General features: G+C 43.0%; 1 gene segment (V, D, J or C); it reads left to right on the top strand.

The window, feature by feature from the left end:
• LOC142845066 (immunoglobulin heavy constant epsilon-like) overlaps positions 1-25570 on the top strand; it is a 49125-nt gene extending 23555 nt beyond the window's left edge. The window contains 8 exon segments of the C gene segment in view: positions 2022-2333; positions 3766-4086; positions 10963-11280; positions 12962-13282; positions 18139-18447; positions 21888-22214; positions 23303-23412; positions 24090-25570. Of these exon segments, the coding sequence occupies positions 2063-2333; positions 3766-4086; positions 10963-11280; positions 12962-13282; positions 18139-18447; positions 21888-22214; positions 23303-23409 (1974 nt within the window).
• Positions 25571-26488: the final 918 nt, after the last annotated feature.

The following is a 26488-nucleotide window of genomic DNA, read 5'->3' as shown; positions in this document are numbered from 1 at the left end:
CTGTTTTCATATCCAATCTGTTAGCCTGTGCCTTTTTATAGGTGAATTGAGTCCATTTACATTAAAGGATATTAATGACCAGTGATTGCTATCTCCTGTTAATTTAGTTTTAATTGTTGGTGATGTGAATTTGTGTGTTTTTTTCCCTTCTTTGGGATTTGCTGCTATGAGACCATCAATTCTGTTTTTGTTGATGTAGCCAATTTCCTTGGGTTGGAGTTTCCCTCTAGTATTTTGTGTAGGGATGGGTTTGTGGCTAGGTATTGGTTAAATCTGGTTTTGTCATGGAATATCTTGTTTTGTCCTTCTATGGTGATTGACATGATAATTTTTTTTATCTCCCACTCAATCCATTCTATTTGCAAGGCTTTTCCCCTGAGTTTTCTAATTGTGTTACTGTTTACTCAATTCTATCTTTATTACACCTTAAGCTCTCTTCAATATTTCTCTCTTTATTGGATTTTGGATTTTGTTCCTCGTTTCATTCAGGTACAGATGATTTCTGGTGCATTTATTATTTTTCTCTTTAAGTTCATTGAGCTGTGTTTTTGTGTCTTCCTCATAGTTCATGATTTATTTGATATATTTTATGATTGTTCTTTCAAGTTCTGTGCTCTGGGGTTTAACTATATAATTCACCATAGAGAACGCGTATATGGGACCAGTGGGTTTGGGGAGCGAGACCTACTGTCTTGTTCTTTCATGCTTTGGGTGTTTTTATGCTGTATCCTGAGCATGTGGACTTCTTTCTATGGTTGTGTGTCTGTTGTGAGATTCTAGGTGGCATTGGAATGGGTCAGGGCAGAAACTGAATGAAAGGAGGCAGGCCGGGAACATCTTGTATATAATCATCTTATTAAGAATTAGGTATGGAAGCCAGGTGGTGGTGGTGCATGCCTTTAATCCAAGCATTCAAAAGGCATTGCAGGCAGATCTCTGTGAATTCAAGGACAGCCTGGTCTACAAGAGCTAGTTCCAGTAATTAGGCCTGGGAATGTGGAGATGGTCCAGGGTTATTGAGGGTCAGGGGAGCACAGTAGGCAATGGCTGTATGCGAGGTAGGTGTCCAGAGACATGCCTGCAAGTGTAGACATAATACAGGGGCAGAGGGGGCCAGAAGGCTATGTGAAGTGTGTGCGGTGGTGGTGGTGGTGGTGGTGGTGTGTATCCCAAATATTTCGTTATCCATTCATTGTTGGAACCAGCAGGAAAAGACTGCGCAAGCCACAGAATTAGGCCTGCCCGTGTGGAAAGCAGTGCTGCAGTCTTGTGGAAGGACCTGTTTTCTGAAGCCTCCTAAAGTCTTGCTGCCCGAGGCAGCCGAATAGTGGTACAGCGGGGTCATAGCTCGATTTCTCGGGCGTGTGTCCAAGCATGTGCTCTCTCTCCTCAGGCCCCAATGGCATCGCCGTGTCCTCTCCCATAGATGGATTTATTCGTTCCTCCGTTATTGTGATTTTTCTTTTATTATCCTTTTGAGACAGGGTTTCTCTGTGTAGCCCTGACTGTCCTGGAACTAGCTCTGTGGACCAGGCTGGCCTCGAACTCACAGAGATCCGCCTCCCTCTGCCTCCCGAGTGCTGGGATTAGAGAGTCACGGACCACTACCACCACAGTTTTGTTTGTTTCAGCTCAAGATGTCCTTTGTCACCACCCTGTAGAGTGACTCCTCATTTTCTCTCTCTGCACATGCTGGGCTTCCTGGGACACTCATTCCCCGCCCCCCAGCACTCATATTCTATTGGCTGTTTGCAATACTGTGGTCCATTTGCATCCCCCTCAAAGTCAGATAGCACGGGGACTATATTCTCCCTTGAGCAGGGGTGCAGGGAAATGCATTTTGACTTGAGTGAGCCATTGCTCTAAAGCTCTGGAAAAGTGACCTCAGGAAAAGGGAAAATTTTCATTACTCATGAGACTGGCCTTGCTAGTGGTCACATACTGTTGTAGATTGGTTTCTCCAACAATGCGAAGATAGTCACAACTGGTTTTTGTTTTTTGTTTGTTTGTTGTTTATTCAGCTGGGAAGCCTTTCATCTCTCTGGAGGGCCCAGAGCAGAGGATGACCACTGCAAAGCCAGTGACCTTCATCTGCACCGCTGGCCTTTTCAGCTCCAGGAACCTCAGTGTCAACTGGCTGAAGGACAATAATAAACATCCAGCTTCAGCCCCAGAACTGGTGCCTATCAGCAAAGATGTTTACTACGTTACAAGCAAGGTATCCGTGGCATTGGCCAAACATGATATCTTTTCTCAGATCACCTGTGAAGTCACCCATGAGGACCTTGATGAGTCCCTAACAATGACCATCAATCTTTCCCACGTGATCCTAGGTGAGTGAGCAGTGAAATACACGGTGGGACCGCACTGGTGGCACGGAGGCTTTGCCCAAAGCCCCGTTTTACAATGGGGAATAGAAATTGATCCTTGCCAGCCTTGAACAGATGGATATGGATCAAAAGTACAGGCTCCATGGGCTGGCCAGCTGGGCTTTGATCTTAGCCGTACCATCTCATAGGCTACACAATATTGGTCATGTGTCTTAAATGTTCTGTGCCCCAGTTTCCCTAAAAATTTAGAATAAAACCAACACCTTTCTGGTAAGTTTCCTCTGAAGATTAAACCTGTTGTTCCTTCTAGAACATCAAGAAGGAATTGTGCCCAGTGCACTGAAAGTCATTTACGAATGTTTGACCTTACTATTGTATGGATCCTAGCATCCTTCCCTAAACATATTTTCCTATTTATATCCTTGTTAATGGTTAAATGTTTCTAAATACTTATTATTAGTGGAAGCTGGTGGTATAAGGCTTGTAATCTCAGTTCCTTGGGAAACAGGCAGAGATATAACAAGTTCCAGGCCTGTAAGGGTCAAGATTGAGTGCAAGGACAGCCTAGACATTTTGTGAAATAAAATACAATAAAATAAGTAAAAAATGGGCCTGAGGATGTACTTCAGTGGCAGAGTGCTTGTCTTCTATGCATAAGATCCTGAGTTCTGAGAATTCTTAACATTGTATAAAATATAATTCACTCATAAAATGAACATCTACTATATGCCAGGCACTGTTGCAGGTTTTGTGATTATAGAGTCCCTGATCTTGTGGGGCAATTCACTTTAATAATTCCAGTGATTCTATGTCACAATATGGAATATTTAAAACACAGACCAGACTACATATCCACGTGTCTCCAGCTATGTTTCATGAATATTTATTTCATGAATATTTGTCCCTACTTATCTTACATGAAACATATAAAAACATATAAAACTTGTTCATTTAAAAAGGGTGAACTCGTGAACTCTCTTCATTGGGAACTCACAGCAGCTGGAAGAGAATTGCAGGAGATCAGGCCACTTGGCTTCCAGCATGAGATGGAGGTCTCATGGACCCTGCCCCATAGCTGTGGGTCTCCTGTGCTTTCTGAAAGAATGAGAGAGTTTACCTTAAGGGTGTGGCCCTGCTGGGTCAAGCACGCTCCATTGTCCCAAACCCACGAGCATATAAACAACAAAAACTATACTAGCTGGAATTAAAAAAGAAAAGAAAAGAGGGGCTGAAGATTGGTTTAGTGAGGCAGAAGGTTCAGGAACTCAAGATCATTCCTAGCTACATAGTGAGTTAAAGGTCATCTTGGAATTCTTGGGCCACTGCCAACCAACCAACCAACCAATCACATCTTAACAAAACAATCCAGAGACCCTGGGACAGGGAACTAAGACAGTAACAAATTTTCACCTGTTTACTTCCTGCTCCTGTCTAGTTATCCCTACACTGAAGATCACCACGGAGCCCCCGCAGACCCAAGTTCATGCGCATCAAAGAGTGAACCTGACTTGCCACGTAAACCACTTCTACCCCCCAGTCGGGCAGCTTGTCTGGATTAAGAATAAGTACAAGATCCTGACTCTCAAGCTCTCTCAGGCCACAAGGAACTCCGATGGGACATACTCTCTAAAGCACACACTGCAAGAAGGTGCCATATCGGATGAGAGCACCTTTATCTGCATGGTGAACCAGGTAGACCAGCCTCCACTGAGGATTGGCATTACCCTGGGAGACCAGACCCCCCGTAAAGGCAGAGGTGTGTGTCTTGTCTCCTTTTACCGCCAGGCCATTGTTGCTGTGATATGATCCTTCTGTATGCTGTAAATATGTAATACTCTCATTGGTTAATAAGAAATTTGTCTGATCAATAGCAAGGCAGGATAAAGGTAGGCCAGACAAGCAAACTGGGAACTGGGATGAAGGTGGACAGAGTTAAAAGAGGCATGAGCAGGCTGCCCAGAGAACCCTATAAAGCCACGGACCATGAGGCGATGCATAGATTAATAGAAATGGGTTAATTTAAAAGTAAGAGCTAGTTAATAATTAGTCTAAACTATTGGCTGAGCACGTCGTAATTAATATCACTTCTGTGTATTTAGTTGTGACCAGGCCATCAGGACAGAAAAGCTTCCCCGCTATTTACATTGTGCTTGAAGAGCTAGACTCTGGGAAACCCTTGGTAAAAGTAGAAAAAGGACGCCCTCCCTAGTGAGAATGCTGTGGAATAGCCATCCCCACCTGCACCCCCTTTCTTCCAGATATTCCCACCAAGAAATGAGTCTCCCTTGCTGCACTCATCATGTTGCAAGTTTTTTTCTTCTTAACCCTTGGTTGCAAGAAATGGCCAAAGTTAAGGACAGCGGGCTCCAAGTAACGTGTGGGGAAAGCAATTAATCAGGATGTGAATTCAGCTGGATGTTTCTGGAAATCAACTTTGAAGAGCTCCAGAATTACTGACTCCCTTAGCTAGGGAAAGGGTCACACAGCGTGGGTGTGAATCCCCGTCACTCCCTTCTCTCTGCTCCTTTCCTTCCTTTCTATGCACAGGGCTCCTGATTTCTTCTATTTCTTCCCCATTTCACTCTTTGCAGACTCACACTATTCTCCCACAAGGGGGCGCTGTGCCGCTACAATCCAGAGCTTCCTTGTTTCTTTATCCAGCTATGCTTCATACTCTTGGGAGAAGGGACTGCTGTTCTGAAGCAGACCTGTTAGTGCAGGTGCACAGTCAGGGAAAGATACAAGAAAATGTCAGTCACGGGCAAGCCAGGGGACGGCAGCCTGCGGGGTTTTCCTTACAGTGCACGTGGGCTCTCTGCAGTGTATTGCAGCCCAGGTAGCTATCAGAGAAGGAGCAGAGATGCCAGGCATCCAAACAGCCCATTCTCACAGCAGGCTTCCACCCTGATTTCCATCTAGTCCTGTGGCAGAACCAGCCCTTTTCTGGCTGCTGTAAGAAGATAATGATCTTCACATTTCTTTGGGTCCTGTTTCATTGCCCAGTAGAAATAAGAAAAATATCCACACAGTTTGATATATAGATCTGGGTGACACACCCCAGAATAATGCTTTTTCATGGGAAGCAAGTCGCATGATGTTTTAATAAAGTTTTTCTATTTTATTACTATGGTGAGAGCTGTATACAAGGCACTAACACATCTCTGTAGCTGTCCCTTCCCACGCACCCCCAGATCCCTGTCCTCAGCACCAGACTCCTGCGCACATCTACTCACACCCTGTTCTATCTGGTTAGAGCCCTCAGAGCTCTCCCTCCGTGTCACCTACAGAGCACCAAGCGCTCATCACCCACAGAGCAGGCACTGCATAGCAGTGGTCCCGCTGCCCCAGCTCACACCATGAGAACTGGCAGGCAGCAGCCAGAGGAAGGTATGAGTCACAGCCTGCAGCACTAGGCTTACAGAGCAGCTGCCAGATCACAAGCTCGGTGCGGTGTTTCTGTATGCTTCACTTTTTTGCCACCTTAGAATGAAGACCTCAGGTTTATCACAAAATGCCTCTCAAATTGTCGGGAACTCTTAAGGATCCCTCTCAGAGTTCAAATAAAGACAACACAATAGGCAAATGGAGCTAAAATCTGAAAGCTAAGAAAACTACTCACAACACAATCTTTCTATCTATGCTGCTGCTGCTTCTTCTTCTTCTTCTTCTTCTTCTTCTTCTTCTTCTTCTTCTTCTTCTTCTTCTTCTTCTTCTTCTTCTTCCTCTTCCTCCTCCTCCTCCTCCTCCTCCTCCTCCTCCTCCTCCTCCTCCTCCTCCTCCTCCTCCTCCTCCTCCTCCTTCTCCCCCCCCTCCTCCTTTTTGTGTTACAAATGCTCCCAGTAATATATACCCTTATAAACAAGCAATTCCTCAGCCCTAGCAGCTTCCATGGCTAGAATTCTTTATCCCCATAAAAAACAGATAGGAGTTTTTACACACAGAGATCTGTGGCTGTCAGCTCAAAGGTGGGAGTGGCTTAGTGCACGTCCTTAATGGAGACAGTTAAGAAATGGATTAAATCATCAGGGAATTCTAGACGGGAAGGTAAGTGCACTTTGCTACATTTTTAGGTTGTTAGAGCAAAAACTAAAATGTTTAGCTTTCAGTAAAATCACAGATAGGGCACGGATTTTTTTTTAAAATCAGTACACCACTTTTTTTGTCCCAGCATTCATGCAGGGTATTGGGTAATCAAGAAACCTATGTAAATAATCAGGGAGAAGCTATGGCTCCTGGTTTGATAACACATTCACCAGATGGTGTAATTTCTATGGGCCTTCAGGTCTGGAGTTTGCACCTATTGCTCCAAGCAATAGAAACAAAGAGGAGACCCAGGTCTCTAAAGTATCAGTATATATATATTTAGTATACAATATATGCCTTCAGGCCAGAAGAGGGCACCCGACCTCATTACAGATGGTTGTGAGCCACCATGTGGTTGCTGGGAATTGAACTCAGGACCTTTGGAAGAGCAGGAAATGCTCTTAACCGCTGAGCCATCTCTCCAGCCCCTAAATTATCAGTTTTAAGGTATGCTGTTATCAGCCATTCTGATCGTGGGCATTGTGGGTCTGTGTGCCAGCAGGAAGGAGGTCTTTCTCTGGGTTGTGGTTAATCATCTCTTCTGCTGTCCTTGAGTGTTAAACACAAGCAGTAAAATCATCAGAAAACCGAGGTGAAAGTGAGCGTAAGGAGTTAGGGATCTTTTAATGTAATGTGAGTTTGGGGTCATTGTATTTCTTACCCATAAGTGAGGTAAAACCAGGGCCTGCTTATTCTTCCATCCATCTGAGCAGATATGAATTAGCAGATTTGGGCAAGCAGTAATTCTGTGTCCTTGGATGTTTGTGGATATCTGAAATGGAATGCTCTTACTTGGACTGTTGGTAAAGATCATTGTAAGAACGCAGGTCTCTGGATTTACCTAGGAGAGAGAAACGAAGGCCTGGCAGTGGGAAACTGTTCTTACATGTAGCTAGGAGAATACAATCGCTAAACCCCCAAAGCATAGGAAAGAGCATAGAAAATGATCGAACAGTTTTGAACTATGGAAATTAATTCACAAATTTGTAGCAGAAGGGGAACCAGCTACAGTGAAGAATCTACAGCAACAACCAGCCACTTTATTCACTAAGCAACAATGCCAAAAGACCTGCTTTTGGGTTTGAAACCTTCACCCAAAGCCCCTGACTTTGATGAGTCCCTCGTAAAAAGACAGCTGAATAATGACTGTAAAATGTTGCTGCCTGTAGCATCAAATCCTATGGGAAGATATTTGCTTTTCTTGAAATGTCACATCTGTCTATGCCACCCATCCCCCACAAACAAGTGCTGACACTTCAGTGACGTCTGAGAGCCCAGGTCTGCAGCTTTATTATGCCTGTCCCTCTTCTGCATGTCTCCCTCCCCACCTTGGAGTTTATGTGTAAACTTTGCCGTTGAAGGCATCAGAGTGGCCAATGCCTGTGTGACTCCAGGTACACATTTCCTTTTTAATTTGTTTCATCTGTCAGTGAGAGATGCCAAGGATTCCTTCCCTTGGCTCCTGCATGGTATCTGAACACTGGGGCACAGTTGAGCTTCTGCAGTGATTATTCCAAGTTTGCATGGTGCTTGTCCCAGAGCTGGACTGAAAGCAAGACAATATTAAAAATCAGAGATGTGGAGGCAGATTTTTTTTGTTATAGGTATATAGAAAGGCATATATAGATTTTTGTAAGTTGATTTTGTATTTTATTACTTTGTTGACATTGACGAGAATTTCTGGAAGCTTTCTGATGGACCTTTGGGGTCTGTTATGTATAAATGTAATAAATAATATAAATGGACATCCAGATAAAACTCATGTGCTCATCTCAATAGGTGCAGAAAATTCATTGTGCCATCATGCTAGTCATAGAAGGATTTCATCATTACATATCTTCTGGAAATGGGGATAATTCAACTTCCTTTCTGACTGAACCCCCTTCATTGTGTCTCCTGTTTTATTGCTGTAGCTAGTTCTCCAAGCACTATAAGGCAAGAATGGGGTGAGTGAACAGCTCTTGTCACTGCTGATTTTAGCAGGAGTGCTTCAAGTGCTTTTCCATCTAAGATGATGTGGACTATAGGCTTGTCACATGTGGCTGCTGATGTCCTTCTACAATTTATATAATGAACACATATTGACCTTTTGTCAAAGACCTTTTTGGCATCTATAGAGATGAGCACATGATTTCTGTCTTGACATTCATATGATTTATTAAATGCATTGAGTACCTATCAATCCTTGCATTTCCAGGAGATAGCCAACTTGATAGTGGTAGATGATTTTTTAAATGCACACCCATATTAAGTTTGCAATTAGTTTGTTGAGAACTTTTGCATCTCTGTTCACCTTGCACATTGGCCTGTAGTTATCTTTATAGTTGTATCTTTGCCTGGTTTGTATGTAGAGTAACACTGGCTTTGTAGGAAGAGATTGGAAGTGTTACTTCTTTTTCTATTTTTAAAAAAAATAATTTAGGAGTGTTGTGGTAGATTGTGGTGGTATCTTGTTTGTGCTTTAACAAATAAAGCTCGCGTGAAGATCAGAGTATGGAGCTAGTCACTAGTTAGCCATAGAGGTCAGGCAGTGGTCACACACACCGTTAATCTCAACACTCAAGAGGCAGAGTCAGGTGGATCTCTATGAGTTCATGGCCACCATGGGCTTCAATGAGATTGATCCAGTTGGAAAGAGAAGCAGAATGAAGTAGCGGTGTCTCACACCTTTAATCCAGGTACCTGACTCACACACAGTTAATCCCAGTACTAGGGAGGTGAAGACAGGAAGGGATATGGCGAGGGAGCGAGAAATATAAGGCGGGAGGAGACAGGAGGTCATTACATTCAGTCTGAGGATTCATGAAGACAGGATCATGCCCACTTTGGTCTGGGGATTCAGCAGAGGTGAAAGGTCTCACTAGTGGCTTCTTTACTTCTCTGCTCTTTTATTATTAAGACCAATTAGAATTTGAACTACAGTAGATCTTTGACAGTCTTGTACCATTCTGCTATGAATCTGTCCTAGCCTGGATTGCTTTGTTTTGCTTGGTTTGTTATCTCTATTTTTATTACTGTTTCCATCTCTGTATTTGTTTTGGGTTTATTTAAGTTGCTTATCTCTTTTTGGTTCATCTTTGGTGGTTTGGGAGAATCTAGAAATTTGTTTATTTTACTTTCTTATGGAGTATAGATTCCAAAGGTATTCCTTTAGAATCTTCTAGATCTCTTTGGTGTCTATTATAATGTTTTCCTAATCATGTCTGGTTCTGTTGAGCTATCTATCTCCTTTCTTTCAACTAATTGGACTAGCAGTCTGTCAATCTTCTCAAAGGATCACCTCTCAGATTTGTAGATTCTTTATACTGTTTTCTTTATTTATTCTTTGATATCTAAAAAATTTAAACCAACTTTATTATAAAAACTTATAAAAATTACACACCGAAGTTAGCTAGACCCAACATGGAGACTGATCAATGAATTTTTATACAGTTAGGCTGTCCATTTTGAATGGAAGTTGTATAGCTTCATTGGACTTTACACTTTCAATACTGAATATATTTTATATATCCACCTACCATCAAAATAAAAAAAATCCACAACAGAGGCGAAACTGAAGCAATTAAATATTGTATCCCATTTCATAAGTCATATCCACTACCTGCATTCATTTCTTTCTCTTTTCCTATCGTACAGCCTTTCTTGTTCTCTTCTCTACTTTGTTTACATATATGTGTATATGGTTGGTTCAATTCCACCTATGAGAGGGAATATGCACTTTTCTTCAACCTGAGGTTTTGTGATCTCACTTAAGATTATGCATTAGAAGTCCATCCGTTTTCCATCAGATTTTGTGACTACGTTTTTCTTCAAAGCCCAATAGCACAAACATGTGGTGTGTGTACATATGTGTGTATGTGTGTGTGTGTATCCCAAATATTTTGTTATCCATTCATTGTTGGAACCAGCAGGAAAAGACTGCACAAGCCACAGAATTAGGCCTGCCCGTGTGGAAAGCAGTGTTGCAGTCTTGTGGAAGGACCTGTTTTCTGAAGCCTCCTAAAGTCTTGCTGCCCGAGGCAGCCGAAGAGTGGTACAGCGGGGTCATAGCTCTATTACTCTTGCATATGTCCAAGCATGTGCTCTCTCTCCTCAGGCCCCAATGGCATCGCCGTGTCCTCTCCCATAGATGGATTTATTTGTTCCTCCGTTACTATAGTTTTTCTTTTATCAGCTCAAGATGTCCTTTGTCACCACCTTGTAGAGTGACTCCTCATTTTCTCTCTCTGCACATGCTGGGCTTCCTGGGGGACACTCATTCCCTCACAGAAATCATATTTTATTGGCTGTTTGCTTGCTATGGCCCATTTGCATCCCCCTCAATGTCAGATAGCACAGGTACTAAATTCTCCCTTGAGTATGGGTGCAGGGAAATGCATTTTGACTTGAGTGAGCCATTGCTCTAAACCTCAGGAAAAGGGATAATTTTTATTACTCATGAGACGGGCCTTGTTAGGGCTTACATACTCTTGTGTATTATTGGTAATTCTAACAATGAGAAGGTGCTCACATCTGGAGTTTGTTGTTTGTTTGTTTTTTGTTTTTTCAGATGGGAAGCCTTTCATCTCTCTGAGTGGCCCCGATGAGAGGAAAAAGACAGGCACTTCAGATTTAGTCCCTTTTAACTGCACCGCTGGCCCTTTCAGCTCCAGGAACCTCAGTTTTAATTGGCTGAAGGACAATAATGAACTCCCAGCCTCAGCCCCAGAACTGGTGCCTATCAGCAATGACTCTTTCTACGTCACAAGCAAGGCGTGGGTGCTATTGGACAAACAAGATATCTTGTCTCAGATCACCTGTGAAGTCACCCATGAGGACCTCGATGAGCCCCTAACAATGACCATCAATCTTTCCCACGTGATCCTAGGTGAGTGAGCAGTGAAATACACGGTGGGACCGCACTGGTAGCACGGAGGCTTTGCCCAAAGCCCCGTTTTACAATGAGGAATAGAAATTGATCCTTGCCAGCCTTGAACAGATGGATATGGATGAAAAGTACAGGTTCCATGGGCTGGTCAGCTGGGCTTTGATCTTAGCTGTACCATCTCATAGGCTACACAATATTGGTCAATGGTCCGTGCCCCAGTTTCCCTAAAAAATTAGAATAAAACCAACACCTTTCTGGTAAGTTTCCTCTGAAGATTAAGGCCGTTGTTTTTCTAGAACACCAAGAAGGAACTGTGTCTAATGCGTGGTAAGTTGTTTATGGGTGTTTGATCTTATTACTGTATGGACCTAACATCTCTCTCTAAATATATTTGCCCTATGCATACCATTGCCAATGTTTAAAATTTCTAAATATTTATTATTAGAGAGAGATTGTGGGATAAGGTGCTGCACACCGCGCCCCTGTGTCTGCGCTCGGTGCGCTATTACCCAGTTACCGAGCTTTGGGCAAGGAGCTGGAGGTTGAAAATTCAGACACAGAGACAGACTGACACACGCAGCTCCCAACGCTGGTTCAGAAAGCCCATCTTTATTAACACCATGTAGACTTAAATACACTGCAGTCAATGGTCAACAGGTGATCCTCTGATCCGCTAACTCGGCACAGCTTCTAGTAACTTATATTAGAAGGTTCTAGGAGGGAAAAGCAACTGAAGGCCAGGACTCATTAATCCCAGGACTCATTAATCCCAACAATAAGGCATGTAATCTCAGCTCCTTAGGAAACAGGCAAAGATGTAACAACTTCCAGACCTGTAGGGGTTAAGACTGAGTTCAAGTCCAGCCTAGACAATTTAGTGAAATAAAATGAAATAAGTGAAAAACAGGGCTGAGCTTCTCCTTCAGTGGTGGGGTGCTTGTCTTCTATGCATTAGATCCTAAGTTCTGGGGAATCATTGGCATTGGGTAGAACAGCTTCTGTGTGCCAGACACTGCTGTAGGTGTTGTGATTACAGAGTCCCTGATCTTGTGGGGCAATTCACTTTAATAATTCCTATAATTATATGTCACAATGTGGAATATTTAAAACACAGACCAGACTACATATCCATGTGCCTCCAGCTATGTTTCATGAATACTTATCCCGACTTAACTCACATGAAACATATAAAAACATATAAAACTTGTTCATTTAAAAAGGGTGAACTCGTGAACTCTCTTCATTGGGAACTCACAGCAGCTGGAAGAGAATTGCAGGAGATCAGGCCACTTGGCTTCCAGCATGAGATGGAGATTCATGGACCCTGCCCCATAGCTGTGGGTCTCCTGTGCTTTCTGAAAGAATGAGAGAGAGTTTTCCTTAAGTTTGTGGCCCTGGTAGGTCAAGCATGCTCCAGTGCCATGAGCATATAGAACGCATGAATTAGACTAACTGGAATGTAAGAAAAGAGGAGCTGAAGAGATGGCTTCGTGGAGGCAGAAGGATCAGGAACTCAAGATTATCCCTGGCTACATAGTGAGTTCAAGGTCATCTTAGAATTCTTGGGAGCCTGCCAATCACCCAATCAATCAAATCTTAACAAAAGGATCGAGAGACCCTGGGACAGGGAAATAAGACAGCACCAAAATGTCACCTCTGTTTGCTTTTTGTTCCTATCTAGTTGTCCCCACAGTGAAGATCACCAAGGAACCCCCAGAGATCCATGATCATGCGCATCAAAGAGTCACCTTGACTTGTCACGTGAATCACTTCTACCCCCCAATCAGACAGCTCACCTGGACTAAGAATAATAACAAGATGCTTACTGTCGAGCACCTGCAGACCACCAGAAACTCCGACGGGACATACTCTCTAAAGCACACATTGCAGGAAGATGCCACATCGGATGAGAGCACCTTTAGCTGCTGGGTGTTCCAGTCTGACCAGCCTCCGCTGTGGGTCAACATCACCCTGGGAGCACAGCACCCCACTAAGGGCAGAGGTGTGTGCCTTGTCTCCTCTGTGTTCTCAGGGCATTGTGACTGAAGGGCTAGAGACTCGGGGAAACCCTTGGTAGAAGTAGAGAAAGGACGCCCTCCCTAGTGAGAATGCTGTGGCATACCCCACCCACACCTGCACCCCCTTTCTTCCAGATATTTCCACCAAGAAATGAGTCTCCCTTGCTGCACTCATCATGTTGCAAGTTTTTTTCTTCTTAACCCTTGGTTGCAAGAAATCGCCAGCATTAAGGACAGCTGGGCTCCAAATAATGTGTGGGAAAAGCAATTAATCAGGATGTGAATTCAGCTGGATGTTTCTGGAAATCAACTTTGAAGAGCTCCAGAATTACTGACTCCCTTAGCTAAGGGAAAGGGTCACACAGCGTGGGTGTGAATCCCCGTCACTCCCTTCTCTCTGCTCCTTTCCCTTCTTTCTATGCACAGGGCTCCAGATTTCTTCTATTTCTTCCCCATGTCATTCTTTGCAGACTCACACTATTTTCCCAGAAGAGGGCGCTGTGCTGTTACAATCCAGAGCTTTCTTGTTTCTTTATCCAGCTATGCTTCATACTCTTGGGAGAAGGGACTGCTGTTCTGAAGCAGACCTGTTAGTGCAGGTGCACAGTCAGGGAGAGATACAAGAAAATGTCAGTCACGGGCAAGCCAGGGGACGGCAGCCTGCGGGCTTTTCCTTACAGTGCACGTGGGCTCTCTGCAGTGTATTGTAGCTATCAGAGAAGAAGCGGAGATGCCAGGCAACCAAAGAGCCCATTCTCACAGCAGGCTTCCACCCTGATTTCCATCTAGTCCTGTGGCAGAACCAGCCCTTTTCTGGTTGCTGTAAGAATTCTCAAAGATAATGATCTCCACATTTCTTTGGGTCCTGTTTCATTGCCCAGTAGAAATAAGAAAAATATCCACACAGTTTGATATAGATCTGGGTGACACGCCCCAGAATAATGCTTTTTCATAGGAAGCAAGTCGCATGATGTTTTAACAAAGTTTTTCTATTTTATTACTATGGTGAGAGCTGTATACAAGGCACTAACACATCTCTGGAGCTGTCCCTTCCCAAGCACCCCAGATCCCTGTCCTCAGCACAAGACTCCTGGGCACATCTACTCACACCCTGTTCTATTTAGAGCCCTCAGAGCTCTCCCTCTGTGTCACCTACAGAGCAGGCACTGCATAGCAGTGGTCCCGCTGCCCCAGCTCACACCATGAGAACTGGCAGGCTGCAGCCAGAGGAAGGTATGAGTCACAGCCAGCAGCACTAGGCTTACAATGCAGCTGTCAGATCACAAGCTCGGTGCGGTGTTTCCCTATGCTGTCTTCTTTGTCACCTGAGAGTACAGACCTTATGCTTGTCACAAATCATTTCTCAAATCTTATTGGAAGGTTTTTACTTCTCTGGAAATGTCACATCTGTCTATGCCATTCAGTTCCGACAACCAAGTACTTAAACTTCAGTGATGCCTGAGAGCCCAGGTCTGCAGCTTTATCCTGTATGTCCCCATCCCCAGCTCTTGGAGCTTATATGTGAACTTTATCTTTTCTTGAGCATCTTTCAGGCATTTACTGATATATCCTGTAAGTTCATTGGGCTCTCTGTGTCTTCTTTAAACTCTGGATTTTTCAATGAAATTTATAATTTTTCTTTTACGTTTTTCCCCGTGGTTCATCTAGGTATCCTTCAGTGGGAAATGTTTCTATAGTACTAGTGATTGTTGGGGCTGGGCATGCCAACCTGGCCATTCATAGCTGTGTTTTTGCTATTGGCCTAGGCGTGTGGATTTCTTTCCCTGGTTGTGTGTCTGAAGTATGATTCTTCCTTGCTTCCTGCTGGGATGGTGCAAGAACTGTGTGGCCAGAGCTAGACTTGGGTTCAGAGATGGAATGGTTAGTTTTGGTTCTGAGTAGGCTTACTAGGAAGATCCACTGCGAAAGCTGTACTTCTGGAGCTACATGTGTGCAGATGGGCTTGGGGGAACTCATCAGGAAAATCCAATGGGTGATTCTTTTTTTTCTTTCTTTTTTTCTTTCTTTTTTTCTTTCTTTCTTCCTTCCTTCCTTCCTTCCTTCCTTCCTTCCTTTCTTTCTTTTTTTTTTTTTTTTTTTTTTTAATTTTTTTATTGATAAAAGGAGGATAAAGAAAAGAAAAAAAAACAAATTTCCACCTCCTCCCACCAGCCTCCCATTTCCCTCCCCCTCCTCCCACTCTTCTCCCCCTCCTCTCACTCTTCTCCCCCTCCTCCCACCCCTCTCCCCTTCCCCCCACTCCTCTCCCCCTCCCTTTTCAGTCCAAAGAGCTGTCAGGGTTCCCTGCCCTGTGGTACGTCCTAGGTCCTCCCCCCTCCATCCATATCTAGGAAGGTGAACATCCAGACTGGCTAGGCTCCCACCAAGCCAGCACATTGCATAGGATCAAAACCGCGTGCCATTGTCCTTGGCGTCTCATCAGCCCTCATTGTTCGCCATGTTCCGAGAGTCCAGTTTTATCCCATGCTTTTTCTGGTAACAGTCCAGCTGGCCTTGGTGAGCTCCCAGTAGATCATCTCCACTGTCTCAGTGGGTGGGTGCACTCCTCGTGGTCCCGACATCTTTGCTCATGTTCTCACTCCTTCTGCTCCTCATTGGGACCTTGGGAGCTCAGTCCAGTGCTCCAGTGTGGGTCTCTGTCTCTATCTCCATCCATCGCCAGATGCAAGTTCTAGGATGATATGCCATATATTCGTCAGTATTGCTCTAGGGTAGGGTCATTTCAGGTTCCCTATCCTCAGCTGCCCAGGGAACTAACTGGGGACCTCAGCTTGGGCACCTGGGAGCCCCTCTAGGGTCAAGTCTCCTGCCCACCCTAAAGTGGGTCCCTTGACTAAGAATTGTGGTTCCGTGCTCCCCTATCCAACCTTCCTTTATCCCGATCCTCCTGTTTCCCCAAGTCCACCCTCCTTCCCTTCTACCTTTTCTCTCCCCATCTCCCCTAACCCCCATCCCACCCCACCCCCAAGATCCCACTTTTCCCCCCGGCAATTTTGTCTACTTCCCTTATCCAAGAGGATAACTATATGTTTTTCCTTGGGTTCACCTTCTTACTTAGCTTCTTTAGATTCGCCTATTGTAGACTCCGTGGACCCTATTTATGGCTAGAAACCAATTATGAGTGAGTACATCCCATGTTCGTCTTTTTGGGCCTGGGATACCTCACTCAGGATAGTGTTTTCTATTTCCATCCATTTGCATGCAAAATTCGAGAAGTCATTGTTTTTTACCGCAGCGTAGTACTCTAGTGTGTATATATTCCATACTTTCTTCATCCATTCTTCCATTGAAGGGCATCTAGTCTTCCATTGAAGGGCATCTAGTCTTTCTTTCTTTCTTAAAGATTTCTGCCTCCTCCCAGCCACTGCCTCCCATTTCCCTCCCACTCCCCCAATCAAGTCCCCCTCCCTCGTCAGCCCAAAGAGCGATCAGGGTTCCCTGTCCTGTCGGAAGTCCAAGGACCATCCACCTCCATCCAGGTCTAGTAAGGTGAGCATCCAAACCAATGGGTGATTCTTGCTCCCAGAACTAGACCTGAGAATGTAGGAACACCACTTGCAGAATTGTGGGACTCTTTGGGAAAAACCAATGCATGAGCCTGTGTTTATTATTTTAAAGATAATAACAACCCCTCAGTGGTCCTTTGAGATTATGATGTTGTTGTTGACACTTTTAAAGTGGATACCAAACATCATACATTCAACATCAGCTTCCTTGTTAATCCCAAGAAATAAGATTCACCCCACTTTGCTAAAGAGTCAGAGGCATAAAAAGTTAAGTTGTTGGGGCGTGTGTGTGTGTGTGTGTGTGTGTGTGTGTGTGTTACAGATGTAGTTTGGATCCCAAAGTCTAAGGCCTGCCTATGGGCATTAAGAGATCTTCCTTAGTCCATCAACTCCAGCCTGACAGCAAGGGAACCAGGATAGGACCAAATTAGGCCCTCTGAATGTAGGTGACAGTTGTATGGCTGGGGCAGACTGTGGGAACACTTGCAGTGGGACCAGGATTTATCCCTACTGCTTATACTGGCTTTTTGGAACCCATTTTCTTTGGAGGGATACCATGCTCAGACTAGATATAGTAGGGGAGGGCCTTGGTCCTGCCTCAAAGCAATGTGCTAGGTTTTGTTGACTCCCTGTGGGAAGCCTTACCCTTTCTGAGGAGTGGATGGGGTGGGATAGGGGGAAAGGTGGAGGGAGCGGGAAGAGAGGAGGGGGTGGGAACTGGGGTTGATATGCAAAATGAGAAAAGATAGTTTTTTTTTAAAAAAATTAATTAATTAAAAAAAAGAAAAATTTCCCTGTAGCAGTGACTGAAGGAAAGACTGAGCATAAAGTTAGAGGCCTAGACCCTGGGACTAGACTACCTGGTTTTGAACTCCTGGCTGTGCCACTAATTACAAACTTGGACCTGTTCTCCCATCCATTGCTGCCTCCCTTTTCTTGCTTGTGAACTGGGGATGTTGACAGCTACATGTAAAGTTGCTGGGGGAGGGGGATTTGACAAATTCTAGAAGAGCCTGGGAGCCTGGCATTGTTTGCTATGAGTGTTTTCTATGTGGTGTTGTCTTCTGAGCTACATGGAAGAGCCTGGGAGCCTGGCATTGTTTGCTATGAGTGTTTTCTATGTGGTGTTGGTCTTCTGAGCTGTGTATTCTTTGGTCTTATTGTTTGCCATCTGCAAACAGCTTCAGAATCCTCCTACCAGCAGGAAATATCCAAATCTCCATGAAAGAGGAAGTGATGGAACTTTGCAAGGGGGGTTCCAGGAAACTGTTGGCACTGGAATTTGATGTGAAGTGGAGCATCTCTTCTTTCAGGAAGGAAAGACTACGCTAATCACCTTGAAGGCCCCCTGCAGCGGTACTCACCGGGGACAAGCATCCAGCTGAAGTACACATCCTCTGAGTTACCAACGCGGCAGGTTACTGTGACCTGGCTCAAAAACAACCACAGCCTTCTCCAAACCCAGACCAACGTCTTATCCAGTGGAAACGGCTATAATGTGACTAGCAGTGTGCTTGTCCCCCTGGAGAGTAATGACATCCTCTCCTCAGTTCTCTGCCGGGTTGAGCACAAATCGTCTGTGGTTTTCCAGAAGGTCATCACCTTGGACCAGTACCTCCGTGGTAAGACTTTTCTCTTTCTGGAGAAGGTAATGCTGAGATGGGCTGTGGGCTGCTCTTGGTGTCAGTTTACTCGTGGAGGAATGGCCTTACTTGGTGGTGACACCAGAAACAGAATCTGTGACGTTCTTAATGCCATGCTCTGCTCAGACTGACTATGCAGAAGTAGCATTTGCTGTTGTCGTAACTACCTGTATTAACTCAGAATCACTTTCTTCATCTGAAAAACAGATAGAATGTCTACCCTCTGAGATTTGGTTATAGTATTGCTATTCTATAGAAAGAATACTAGAAGGGCTTGGTGAGCTTCTAAAGTGTGGGGACTGTGTTGTCCTGAGATCATTACGACCTGGACGAGAGTCTGATTTTTCCTTTCGTTGATCTTCACAGGATGCGCCAGTGCTTGGTAGATCTGTAAAGTCAGGGAGATCATGATGTCTCATACCTAGGAGTAAATTTAAAGGCTCAAAACTGATCAATAAAAATTAACTATCTAAAGCCTATAAGACTTTCAAAATTTACAAAATATTTCCTTCTAATTTTTTTGTATCTGCACAATAGAATAAATATGCTATCATCATGGAAGCAACCCATCATTTTACATGAACAAAAATACTAATATCACCACCTCCAGAAAGCATAGTTCACAACTGATGCACCACATTATGGGGTGGGTGTAACATGAGGGGCTGCTCGTTGGGGTTTCTGTCCCACCCGGTACCCCACATCTGGCAAGCCCCAAAGAAAATCACACAGAGATCTCCATAAGTTATAAAACTGATTGGCCCATTAGCTCAGGCTTCTTATTAGCTCTTGTAGCTTATATTAACCTATTATTCTTATCTATGTTAGTCATGTGGCTCAGTACCTTTTTCAATGGGGCAGATCATATCCTGCTTCTTTGTGGTCTGGGCTGGAATGTGGAGGAATGGGCTTCCTCATTCCCAGCATTCTCCTGTTCTACTTCTTGTCTGGTTTACCCACCTATACTTCCTGTCTGGCCAATCAGCATTTATTTAAAACGTGATTGACAGAATACAGACAATTCTCCCACACGGGGGGGGGGGGGGGTCCTGCCTTACTTAATTGATCCAGGTATCTTTACTCTTTGTCTTATTCTTAAAGATTCAGACATGAAAGCACCCAGTACTGAAAAGCTGGTGAGCGAATGAATGATCTCTGCCCAACTCTATTTATGTATTCAGGTTGCTTGTGTTATCGGCCTTGGTATGTTTGGATGACAAATAGGAAAAGATAGTTCAGGGAGGCCTCTTTTTTCTCTAATATTTATTTGTTTGTTTGTTTGAAATCCCAAATGCAGTTTCTTCTCCCTCCTCTCCTCCCAGTCTCTCTCCTACCTTCTCCTCTCTCCCCCCATTCCACTCCGATTCCTTTTCTATTCAGAAAAGAGCAGACCTCCTACTGATATCGACAAAACATGGTGTATCAAGTTGTAGTAAGATTAAGCACCTTGCCTTGTATTAAGGCTGGGCAAAGTGACCTAGTATGAGGAATAGGGTCCCAAAAGCAGATAACAGAGTCAGACAGCCCCTACTTCCATTGTTAGGAGACCCACAACAAGACCAAGCTACACAACTGTAACATATATGTAGAGTGCCTAGGTCAGTCCGTGCAGGCTCTCTAGTTGTTGGGTCAGTCTCTGAGCTCCTATAAGCCCAGGTTAGTAGATTCTGTTTCTTTGTGATTCCCTTGACTCTCTGGTGCCTACAATCTTCTCTCTCTCTCTTCAGCAGAAGTCCCTGATCTCGTCTTTATGTTTAACTGTGGTCTGCATCTGTTTTCACAAGTTGCTAAATGAACAACTCTGATGACTATGAGGCTAGGGACCAATCTATGAGTATAGCAAAATATCATTGGTCATCATTACATTGGCATTTTCTCCAGTTGTGTTTGGGTCTCTCTTAGGTCTCTAGGCCATCCAGACTCTGGGTCCCAGCTCTCCAGGCAGTGTCAGGGGTGGGATCATTTTTGTGGCATGGGTCTCAGGCTGGACCAATCATTGGTTGGCTACTCCCACAGTCTCTGTATCACCCATATCCCAACACATCCTATAGGCCAGACAGGTAAGTCAAAGGTTATGTAGTTGGCTTGCTGTCCCAGTGCCTTTACTGATAGTCTTGCAGGGTCACAGGAAGTGGCCAGTTCAGGCCACATATCCTCTTTTGCTAGGAGTCTTAGTTGGGGTCTTCCTTGTAGATTCCTAGGAGTTTCCCTTGTACCAGTTTTCTACCCGACCCTGAAATGACCCCCTTTCCAGTCTGCTCTTTCAGTTCTCCCCCCAATCCCACCCCACCTGATCCTTCATATCCCTATCCCCACCCGTCTCCAGTCCACCCACAAAACCTCTTCTATTTCTCAGGGAGGCCTCTTTACCCAAGTATTTTTTACGCAATTCCCTGAAGTTAGTACAATTGTGTAAGGAAGAAAAGTCATAGAACATAGAAATGTTCAGAAATGAACTGATTACTTATCAAACTAGCTACCGTTTCAACCTTTTCTTACACAGCACATATATCTCCAGCTAGGTTTTCTGTTGTCTTAGGTCTAAAAGCAGGACTTCAGGCCTCAAACCCTGAGTTCCTTGAAGTTGTAATACATAGGACTTATATTATCTACTCTAGATAAAGAGCTGAAATCTGCCTAATTTAGACGTCGGAGAGTTGATTTGGCCTTAGAAAATGTCTTAATTTCAAAATCTCAGAAGCAGAGCAAAAGCAGCTTACATAAAATCTGGTTGACTTTGACATCAGTGTAGGGCCCAGAACCTAGACCACCCAGCCTTCTGCTTAGTGTTCTGTTTCTACCATGCTGCTACTTCACATGAAAACTTCTGTAAAGGATCATAATGGGGTTTTCAACCCTGTGTCCATTGTCTGCCATTGTGAACACATTGTATCGTATGCTGAAAACTCCAACCAAATCCCTTCTAGAAGCCATCAGATACTAATTTCGGAAGACTTATAGTTTGGTTATCACTATAATATAGCAGTAGATGAGACACTGGACAAATTGTTTAACTTCTCCAAACTAAAGATTTCTTTTTTACTACGTAAAAATCTTAGTATCTTGGTCTCTAACACCTAGTATCTGTGAATCTCCAAATCTTGGGATTATCAAGTCATAGAGTAGGGCAACTGATTTGTAGTTTGCTAAGTGGGTTTGATACATTTTCTATAGCTTAAAATGAAAAGAAGAAATATTGGGATGTGTCTTATCAACCCATCTTCCCATCCATCTATCCAAACCTGCATTACCACTCTCATCCCAGCATGCATTTCTCCATTCACGCACCTGCTAACCAATACCTGAATCTTTGTTTGTGGCAGGCACTGGGTTTGGTCCTAGCAGATGACCCCACCCTCAAAGGACTTCCAGTAGATTTCCTGCAGTAATTATTTGCTTTATATGAATTTTTGTCTCAGTTCCTCCTGCAGTGAGAGTGTCCCAGTCTTCTGCTCTCTCCAGTTTGGTGACTGTTACTTGCCATGTGCAGAGATTCTATCCGCAGAATGTGTATCTCACCTGGCTAGTGGATTGCCATGTGCTCAAGAGACTGGAACAACCTACACCCAAGAGGAATAAGGATGGGTCCTACACCCTGGAAATCTTGCAATCGATAAACACATCAATGCAGAGGCCTGATCAAGTACTCACTTGCAAGGTAGAACACGAGGCACAACCTCCCATCCAGGCCAGCATTATATTTTCTACACCATCCTATATCACGTCCAAAGCCGTTGGGAGCCTAAGTAAGTTTGTCTCTTTTCTCTTGTGCACATTGGGGTCACCTTGGTTTGCTCATTGCACTACAGAAGACACTAGAAAGACAAGGAATTATGAAACTCATTGATGTCTCGTCCAGTCTGTAGTTTCGTGAATAGGCAGTGGCTTCCTTTAGAGTGACCACCCAGAATGGGTCTTCCATTTCCATTGGGAGAATGTTCTACCAGTTGAACCTTGTTGAAAATGCCCTAGAGAAAGTTTAGCATAGTGCTGATCTATGAGATCATGATGTTTGTCACTAGTGGCCATGAGATGTTTGTCACTAAGAGTCTGATTTAAAGTAGTCTCAGAAGTATGGGGGTAAGCCTGCCTGTACACCATTCTATAATACTTAAACAGTCATATCTGTGGACTGCCTTATGCCCACTCTAATAATAATTAATTAATTCTACCTAGTTATTTCACAAACATATAACCTTTATTCACCAGTCTACTTATCTGCAATAGGGTATGAATCGGGTTTCCTAATTTATAGAATCCTTTTGAGGGCTAGATGTTAATATACAATGTCTATATAATTGACAGATTGTCTATACTAAATGCCAGCCATTACTATTATTTGAATTTATATAAGTTGTTTTCTAATTAATTTCCAATCATTATAATTGTGTAAATTTAGGCAACACAGTCAACCATCTCTCAGAAATCCTATTTCTTCATCTATAAGATGTTACTGATAATGCCAATGTTCTAAGATTACAACAAGGGTTACAATAAGTGACCACTAGACCATGGGGACAAAGCATTAATTATATTCATGCTGGCACATTGGTGAATGTCAGATCTTTAAGCAGTGTTTGCTGGAAAAATTCAAGGTAATTCACAGGTCTCTTATTTCTGAGAGCTAACTGTAGCAGTGAGCCCAAGGATGAAATGAGAGTTGGGAAATACTTAGAACTTCCTGGCTATAAGAAAGAAAGAAAGAAAGAAAGAAAGAAAGAAAGAAAGAAAGAAAGAAAGAAAGAAAGAAAGAACTTCCTGGCTACCCACATCACATAAGTCGTTTCAACTCACATGACCCCATTCGTTGACCCCTTTGCTCTGTGTATTTTAGGTTCGGAAAAATCTATCCATATTTTTGTGGCTTTCCTCCTATGCTTCAAGTTACTTCTGGTGGTGAGTGCACTAGCTACCTACATGTATAAGCGGTGGAGTCTGTGACTGGTGAGTTTGAAATCGGCCTTAGTTCTTAGAAAGTGAGGTCACAGTCATGGCCGTGGGTAGTAAAGGACTTCGGAATAAACACACAGGATATGCCTTCAAAGCTTCCCACAAATGATATCTAGCCTCAAGAGGAGATTGTAAACCTCCTTAAGTACCATTTGGAATTCTTAGAGGCTCCCCAACTGTGTTCACTGTGTAGTATTCTGGAGTCAGAAAATTTTCTAGAATGTTCCTTAGGATTCTGGGTGTAAGGGTTGAAGATATGAAAATGAAATAATAATCAAGACCTAAACTCCAAAGAGTCTGCCCACATGTTGCTAAATTTTACTATGATGTCAACCAATAAAACACATAGAAAAGAATGGACATACTAAGTGGAGGGAAAGATGTATGTACATAGGGAAGAGAGGCCAGGACTCAGAAGGAGGTGTAAGATGTAGTACAGAGAGGCTTCATTTCTGATATTACTTTAATAAGTGATTCAGGAGAGAGAGAGAGAGAGAGAGAGAGAGAGAGAGAGAGAGAGAGAGAGAAAGAGAGAGAGAGAGAGAACTGGCCACTTAGTGTGCATTCAACAAATGGTAGTGGAATTAATACATGAATGAAAAACCAAATGAGCAAATGACATTTCCCACTTCCACATGGCCGGTAACACATTGTCCCCTACCCTCTCTAAGGAGCTCAAATGGAGAGAAGATGAAAGGACCTGTTGGTGACCCAAGACTCCTGCCCTTCGCTCTTCCACCTTCTCTATAGGTGCGCTGCCTCTGTACACTGTCAGAGATGGACTTGGGTTCCTTAGAGATGCTCCAGCCTTGAGATGCTGAACTTCAGATGAGCTTTGCTTCCATCCTAAGGCAATTCGATGAGAAGGGAAACAGATGCTCGCTGTCTCTGAGTGTGGCCAACCCTTAGTTTCCCAGTTTTCACTACTCTGTATAATTTCTGCAAGTGTGATTTAATTTTAGCAGACACAAAGCTTAAAATTACTAGAATGTTTGAAGAAATATTTTCCTATCTCAAAATGGATAAAAACAATATAAAATATGCCTGGACACATTATACCATTTTGCAAAAGTATTAACCTTTTGCTGATATCTTCTTCAATTTCTTTTAGAAATCGCCCTGCCTCTGCTGGTTTTCTTTCTCAGTCATGGTTCTCTACCGTTATGACATACGCACAGCCTTTAAACATCATAGAGTAGCTTTGCTTCTATTTTTCACAACACTTATTATATTGCATACAGCATTTTGAAACTTTATTTCATTTTTATACTTAATAACCTCCTGAATTTATTAATGTTGAAACATGTAGCTGTTTTATTCATTTTACAGTACTCTGTGGTCTTCTATTGTAACAGTATGCCATATTTTATTAATCCATCTCATAATGGACACTGAACCTTTATTCAATGCTTTTGCCATTACAGTTTTGTGGCCTTCTTAATCTCTAAGCACGTGGGAGAATCTTTTTCCTCAAACAGGGCACACAAAGCAGCTGTGTAGGTAACATTGATATGTTTTGTTACCTCAAAAACAAACTTCAATTTTGAACCTGTGCTCTCATTTTGTTACACACATGCATGTGTGCACGCACACACACACACACACACACACACACACACACACACACACACACACATACTTTTTTCCTGATGTTGCTGGTGGTACATGTATAATAGGTAGCAGAGACCTTTTATTCCCTACAAGATTAGGTGATCCAATATACACTGACATTGCATATTCAATTTCTATAGTCTGGAGCTGTGTTGATATACTTTAGCCATTAATCTACACGTCTAGCTCTGTCAAGACTATGCTGCTTTAGTTAGAATAGTTTTATAATTTTTGTTTTTTTCTTCTTCTAGGAAAATTGTTCTAATTTTTCTCACTTAAAATTGTCGTGGTCATTTTTTATTGTTTCTTTGTGACTGCTTTTGTATTTTAAGGAAATTATTCATTGTATGAGCATTCTGGAAATGGCATTAAACATTCTCCTAAAATATCAGCAGAATCAGTGTGGCTTAAATGTTATCATAAAATGTTCTTTTATGTCAAAACCCTCACAACTGAAACTAGGTACCCCCTAAGTAAACCTAAGCAGGGTGCATGAATCAGAGAGAAAGAAATGTTAGTTATTATGGAGTAAGTGTTGTGCCTAGACCACCACAGAGAGGGAATTTCCAGGTCTCGGGACCCTGATTGGCTGACATTTGACATGATGGACTCCAGCTATCTGGAACCATAAGCCAAAATAAACCCTTTCTTATATAAACTGTTTTGTTCGTGGTATTTAATCACAAAAAAAATCATAAAATTGGTGTGAGGGTTAGTTTTCTATCAACCTAACACAAGCTGGGTCATTTGGGAAGAGAAAACCTCAAGTGAGAAGATGCCTCTATCAACATGCCTCTTGGCCTGTGGTCAAGACTGTGGGGACATTTTATGATGAGCGATTGATGTGACTGGGCCAAGGGTACTATGAGAGCTGCCACCCTTGAGCAGGTTTTCTAGCTCCATCAATTTTCCTGCAAAATTCAAGATGTTGTTTTTTTTCTACTGTGTAGTACTCCATTGTGTAAATGTACCACATTTTCCTTATCCATTCTTCGCTCAAGGGGCATTTAGGTTCTGGTTATGACAAACAAAGCTGCTATGAACATAGTTGAGCACATGTCCTTGTTATGAGTGTTTTTGATCTTGGCCATTCTTACAGGTGTAAAATAGAATCTCAGAGTTGTTTTGATTTGCATTTCTCTGATGACTAAGGATGTTTGAGCATTTCCCTAAGTATCTTTCATTCATTTTAGATTTTTCTATTGAGAGTTTTCTGTTTAGATCTATACTCCATTTTTTATTTGATTATTTGTTCTTTGGATGACCAATTTCTTGTTCTTTATATATTGTGGTCCCAGATATACACCCAGACACACAGAGGCCTCTCTTTTCTTCCTTTTTTTACTTTTTGTTATCTTTGATTTCTCTTTTTCTTTCTCTCTGTCATTCATTCATCGTTTCTTTCTCCCTTCTTTGTTTTCAGTCTTTTGTTTCTTCAATTTTTTTTACTTTCTGTCTT

This window comes from Microtus pennsylvanicus, chromosome 2, assembly GCF_037038515.1.
Source record: "Microtus pennsylvanicus isolate mMicPen1 chromosome 2, mMicPen1.hap1, whole genome shotgun sequence".
Classification (NCBI taxonomy): domain Eukaryota; kingdom Metazoa; phylum Chordata; class Mammalia; order Rodentia; family Cricetidae; genus Microtus; species Microtus pennsylvanicus.
This window is presented reverse-complemented; position numbering and strand designations above follow the sequence as displayed.